This window comes from Cucurbita pepo, unplaced genomic scaffold, assembly GCF_002806865.2.
Source record: "Cucurbita pepo subsp. pepo cultivar mu-cu-16 unplaced genomic scaffold, ASM280686v2 Cp4.1_scaffold000910, whole genome shotgun sequence".
NCBI classification, from domain to species: domain Eukaryota; kingdom Viridiplantae; phylum Streptophyta; class Magnoliopsida; order Cucurbitales; family Cucurbitaceae; genus Cucurbita; species Cucurbita pepo.
Window position 1 is genome coordinate 3,216 of NW_019647116.1, and position 6,771 is coordinate 9,986.

Below are 6,771 nucleotides of genomic sequence, written 5' to 3' on the forward strand. Positions count from 1 at the left end.
GTTGGGAAAAGTGATAGTGAAAGAGATATGAAAAGATAAAATAGATGAAATGTGTGGTGCTTTATTATTGATTTCTCACTTAATGCTTACGGTTACACAATCCCAGTATTTATAGGCTTATAAACTGGACCAGAAAGAGTAAATTATGGAAACCTAGGTAAATCAAATCTAGTAACAATCTTCTAAAATCTTGGTAGTTTGAATATTTTGAATCATATCTCAACTACTTTAAATCATATCTTCATTTTGAATACTTTGAATCATATCTCAACACTCCCTCTTGATTTAAAGTTGTAGATGTCAAGAACAAAGCTTTCCTTTTGACATAGCCTTCGTAAGTATGTCTGCTTTAACCCGTACAATGTCTGTCTCAGTTTGTATACCTTTGTTTCTTTGTCTTCCTTTATGAATCCCTCTGGCGGTGTTACATAAACCTCTTCTTGTAAAGCTCCATCAAACTGATAAACAGGCCACCGCAATGGGCTGCATGTCCCATGTAAATCTCCATAGAACTTTTTGTTTGACAAGTCAACCATATCCCATGTTCCATTTTTTTCAATGGACTGCATCTCTTCTACCATGGCTTTCTTCTGCTCTTCTTTTCCACCTTCTTCTTCATAACTTATAGGAACTGAAACAGTAAGAGCAAATTGCCCTAATGCATATATGTCAGCTAAATATTTATACTTCTTAGGAGGTGTCTTATCTGAAAATTCTTCAAGAGAAGAGCTGCTATTTAGTGATGTTGAAGATGATGAATTTGATACATTTTGTGTTGCAGTGGAGGCACTAGGAGATGCACTGGAGTTGACCCTTGTCTCTTCATTTGGAGAAACTTCAACTGTAATCATTTGCTGCTCTTATTCTTTACTCCAATCTCAACTCACGTTTTCATTAAATATTACATCCCTTCTAACTAAAATCTTTTTACTAAGGGGGTTATATAATTTATATGCCTTTGATTGAGTACAATAGCCAATGAAAATGCATTTTTCAGATATTTCATCAAGCTTTTGACAAGTTTGAGGATGTTTCAAAGCATAAGCAACACAACCAAAGATTCGTAAATGACTTACAGATGATTTCCTTCCATGCCATGCTTCATAAGGAGTTTGATTCATAACAGCCTTTGTTAGTGATAGGTTTAATAGATAAACAGATGTTGGTACAGCTTCTATCCAAAATTGGTTTGGAAGTCTCCTTGCTTGTAACATACTTCTTGTCATCTCCACAATAGTTCGATTTTTCCGTTCAGCGATTCCATTTTGTTCTGAAGTATAGGGAGATGTTAACTCCCTTTGGATGCCCTCTTCTTCACAAAATAGATTGAACTCTTTAGATATGAACACGCCACCTCTGTCTGTGCCAAAAACTTTAATGTGACAACCACTTTGGTTCTCCACCATAGCTTTAAAAATCTAGAACTTCAGAAAAGTTTTTGACTTATGTGGTAGGAAGTAAACCCAGCTCATGCGACTATAGTCATCAATAAATAGTAAAAAGTATATACTCCCACCCAAGGACTTCGTTTGCATTGACCCACATAAATCAGCATGAAATAGTTCTAGACAATGTGAAGCTCTTTTAGCTTTTCCAACAGGAAAGGACTTCCTAGTCTGCTTGCCATAAATGCATCCTTCACATAAATTAGTTGAATCAATTCTTGGTAATCCGAAAACCATTCCTTTATCCCTGAGTATTTTTAGGCCCTTCATATGAAGATGTCCATATCTGAGATGCCATAATGTCGAGTCATCTTTTGTGCTAGCGGTAAGAGCAAAATCCTCCATGTTAGAAACATCCAGTGGAAACATCTTATTTGAAGTCATGGCAATTTGATCTTTATGGCCTGATTTCTTATGTGTAATGACACATGTGTTGTCATCAAATAGAATGGAATGTCCTTTGGTCGTCAATTGTCCAACATTCAATAAATTGTACCCTAAATCAGGTACAAATTGAACATTATCTAATTATTTTATCTTACCATGACTGGTTTCAACTTTCACTGTACCTTTTCCTTCAACTTGCATCTCTTCTGTATTTCCAAGTTGCACCTTAATTTTTTGCGTCTCATCAAGCTCTTTGAATAAGGATTTGGTGCCTGTCATATGGTTCGAGCATCCGCTATCAACAAACCATAAGTCACCTATTTTTGGATTAGTATCCATGCATGCCATAAACAGCTTGTCTTCTTCTTCTTCATTCTCTACTGCAAAATTCATTCGTTGATTTTTATACCAACAATCAGATTTTGTGTGCCCATACCTTCTGCAATGGTAACATTGTATGACATTTTTTTGTTCATTGAATTGTCTCTGTCCATCATTTCTCCATCTACCCCTGTTACCTAGACCACCATGGAAGCTGCGAAATCCTCCTCTTCCACGACTTCTACCTTTTTCGTTATTTTCGTTGTTGGTTGTCTCCTTCACTTGTAGTGTCTTTTCCTCGTTTCTTTCTGATGATCTATTGATTCTTGCCTTATGAGCCTGAAGCAAGCCCATCAGTTCATCAACGGAGAGTATGGATAGATCCTTAGCTTCTTCTATGACAGCCACAACATGGTCAAACTTTGGAGTCAAGCTTCTCAACAACTTTGCAACAATTGTTTAGTCTGAAATTTTCTCTCCATAGGTACACATCTGATTGACTATTGCCATTGCTCTTGACAAAAAGTCAACAATTGATTCGCCATTCGTCATGAGTAGAGTTTCAAAATCACATCTTAGAGATTTCAGTTTCACTGTTATGACCTTTGAATCTCCTAGAAACTCCTTCTGTAGATTTGACCATGTCTTCTTTGATGTGGTTGCTGTTGCAATTCATGAAAAGATAGCCTCATGAACTGCTTGCTGAATAATGAATAGAGCCTTGGCATCGTTTTTCTTGGTTTCTCTTAGTCTCTACTTTTCTTCTATTGTGGGTTCTAATACATCAACAAACACGTTCTCCACCAAGTCCCATAGCTCCTGCGATCTGAGCAAGGTCTTCATCTTGATGCTCTACCACTCATATTTCTCACCATTAAAGATTGGTAACAACGATGCAGAGGAAGAAAAATCAGCTACTGCCATTTTCGTTTTGTGAAAAGTAAAAATAATCACTCACTCTTGTGTTGACAAGAACTTGGCTCTGATACCAAATTTGTTGGGAAAAGGGATAGTGAAAGAGATATGAAAAGATAAAATAGATGAAATAGATGAAAGTTGCGGTGCTGTATTATTGATTTCTCACTCAATGCTGAAAGGGTTACATAATTACAGTATTTATAGGCTTATACACTCGAATAAATAGTAAATTATGGAAATTAAATTCAAATCTACTAACCATCTCCTAATATCTGATAAAATCTTGGTAGTTTGAATACTTTGAATCATATCTCAACTACTTTAAATCATATCTTCATTTTGAATACTTTGAATCATATCTCAACAGTTTTGCGGCTACAGATTACGATTGGTTGAAGGTGGGTCTCAGGTTGCAGATCTGAGTCGCGGGTTGTGGTCGAAGGTGCTTGTCTGGGCCGCAGAGCTGTTTGGGTTGTTGTTGTTGAGCTGTGGCTTGATTTTTTGTCTTGGATTGGGAGGTTGTGTATTGGATAAGCAGTTGGGTATCTAATTTAGATCCGACCCCAGAGATCGCCTTCTTCACTTGAAATCCTCATTATTTTATGATGACTTTCTCTCTCTTCCCAAAACCTTCTCCAAAGACGTTTTTCGTCGTTCTCTGCCCTTTGTACTTCCTTGCTGGAACCTTCTCTTCCCTCCCATGACATGTCATGACTTCTTAAACTCCTATATATTGTGAGTACATTCGTTCCGCTTTCGGCACCATCCCGATATCAAATTCTGATATCAAATCCTAATATATAACTAAACCGTGATATGACTAAATCTAATTCAAATAACCAAATCAAATCTAATCCAAATAACCAAATCAAATCAAAACATATGACAATTTACAACAATCTCCACCTTGTCATAAGTTCTCCAAGTTGATAATTGAGTTGGTTGCTACCACGTCAACGCACTACTCCTTTCTTCTAAAGTTGATGAAATCCAAACAATGCCAGAACTCTTCACGAGCGATCACCTTTGTGAACATATCAGCAGGGTTATCAGCAGTTCCAATTTTTCATAAACGAATGTCCCCTTCACTAATAATTTCTCGAATAAAGTGAAAACGGACATCAATATGTTTAGTACGAGCATGATGAACTTGATTTTTTGACAAAAAAAATAGCACTCTGGCCATCTCAAAATACATCTATATGTTCCTGCAAAATACCGAAGTCATTGATCAAACCATGCATCCAAATAGCTTCTTTAAAAGCTTCCGTTACTGCCATATACTCTACTTCGGTGGTAGACAGTGCAACAGTAGACTGCAATGTTGAATGCCAACAAACAGGTCCACCAGCCATAGTAAATAAATAACCCGTAGTAGATCGTCGCTTATCCAAATCACATGCATAATCAGAATCCACATAACCAACTACAAGGTTGTCAAGATTAAACATGGCTTGTTTTTTAAACTTAATACCAACATCAATGGTACCAAGAATGTACCTAAGAATCTATTTGACAGCCTGCCAATGCTCTTTACCAGGATTATGCATATAACGACGCACCATGCTTACTGCGTGTGAAAGATCAAGTCGAGTACATACCATAGCATACATCAAAGCACCAACGGCATTTGTATAAGGAATATTCTCCATATACCTTTTGTCATCGTCAGAACTTGGACACATGGAAGCACTAAGCTTGAAATGAGGAGCAAGTGGAGTACCAACGGGTTTTGTTGAATTATTCAAACTAAATCTTGTCAATACCTTGCGTAGATATTGAGACTGAGTCAACCGGACTGTACCTTTTTTTCGATCTCGCTCTATCTCCATTCCAAGTATTTTCTTTGCATTGCCTAAGTCTTTCATTTCAAATGTTTTAGAAAGCTGATCTTTGAGCTTATCAATCTCAACCTGTCTCTTTGAAGCAATTAACATATCATCAACATATAAGAGCAAATAGATAAATGATCCATCATCAAGACACCGATAATACATACAATGATCAAATTGACTATGAGTATACATATGCTCTACCATGAAATGATCAAACTTTTTATACCATTGGCGAGGAGATTGCTTCAGCCCATACAAAGATTTCTTCAATTTGCATACCAAATGTTGTTGTCCATCTACTCGAAAACCAACTGGTTGCGTCATATATATTTCTTCTTCCAAATCCCCATGCAAAAAGGCAGTTTTTACATCGAGTTGTACAAACTCAAGATCAAATTGAGCAACCAAAGCCAACAAAATTCGAATCGAAGAATGTTTTACCACAGGTGAGAAAATTTCATTGTAATCAATACCTTCTTTTTGTGCATAACCTTTAGCCACAAGTCGATCCTTATAACGTATAACAAAGAATGTTCTTTTTTTTGCAAAAACTCATTTACAACAAATTTCCTTTTTACCTTTTGGAAGTTGTACCAAATCCCAAGTTTGATTTATCTACAATGATGCTATCTTCTCGTTTATAGCCTCTTGCCAGTGCAATCTATTCGGGCTCTGGATAGCATCTTTGTAGTTGTTGGGAACTTCATCAATCAAAGGGAAAACATATGCTATCATATCATCAAACCTTGCAGGTTTTCGAATTTTCCTTCGTGGTCTATTCCTGGCGATGGACTCAGGTTCCTCCACTCTTTCATTGACAAGGCTTTCCTCCTTCTATTCTAAGACATCAGAGTTATTATCTACCTGATCAATAGATTCTTAAGTATATTCTCCACCGTTGTCTGTTCTCAACTTTTTGATTTTCCTGTTCGTCTGATTCTTTACCATTTTCTTCCACTCTATGAAGATTTGGATAACCTCGTTTTTGTGCCTCATGGGATACATCCAAACTCTCCTCGAGTAGTCATCAATAAAGGTGACAAACCACCTCTTTCCTCCCAATGAGACATTCTTCGTGGGGCCCCATACATCAGTGTGAACATAATCCAAAATGCCCTTTGTTTGGTGTATACCTGTACAAACTTCACATTTTTTTGTTTACCAAATATACAATGTTCACAAAAATCAATTTTACCAGTTGTGGCACCCGTAAGGACTCCTTGGTTCACCAATGTCTGAAGCGCCTTCTCACCAGCATGCCGAAGTCTCATGTGCCATAATTTTGATATGTCTTGTTCTTTCGAACTTGCCACAGCAGCATGCTCAATTATTGTGGTTCTGTTGAGGTAGTATATGCTACCTCTTCTAGTTCCTTTAATTGCCACCAAAGCTCCACGAGCTACTTTCAAATTCCCTCCTTTCAAAATGATACGATAACCACTCACATCCAAAATGCCAAGGGAAATCAAATTTTTCTTTAAGCGAGGGACATACCTCACATCATTGAGTTTTTGTATAACCCCATCAAACATCTTGATTTCCTTTGGTTAGTTTCTCAACCTTTTTCAAACGGGTTGAATTCTTGAGTAAATCTTTATATCCTTTTACATAGCCTATTATTAAACCCTTCAGTCTTTTGGAGCATGTTTAGTCTTTGAAATATTTTAAAGGCACTTGGGGGCATTTTGGTAATTTATCACTTTAAATTTTGTTCGTCTTTAAACATGGTCCAATGGTTCAAAAATTTTATATCATCCTTAAAAGGTTCAAAAGAATGTCTCCTTTAAAGTTTCATCGCATTTTAAGGTCATTTGGGTCATGAACTAAAGGTAGTTTATCATCGAAAAATTGTAGTTAAGCTACTT

The 6,771-nt window shown here is 36.7% G+C and overlaps 1 protein-coding gene across 1 annotated transcript; it reads right to left on the reverse strand.

The window, feature by feature from the left end:
* Positions 1 to 383: 383 nt before the first annotated feature.
* On the reverse strand, positions 384 to 851 carry LOC111786005 (the record flags this gene model as incomplete). Its single annotated transcript, XM_023666357.1, has 1 exon — positions 384 to 851. A coding segment is annotated over exon 1 (468 nt), but the record flags the coding sequence as incomplete, so codon positions are not given.
* Positions 852 to 6,771: the final 5,920 nt, after the last annotated feature.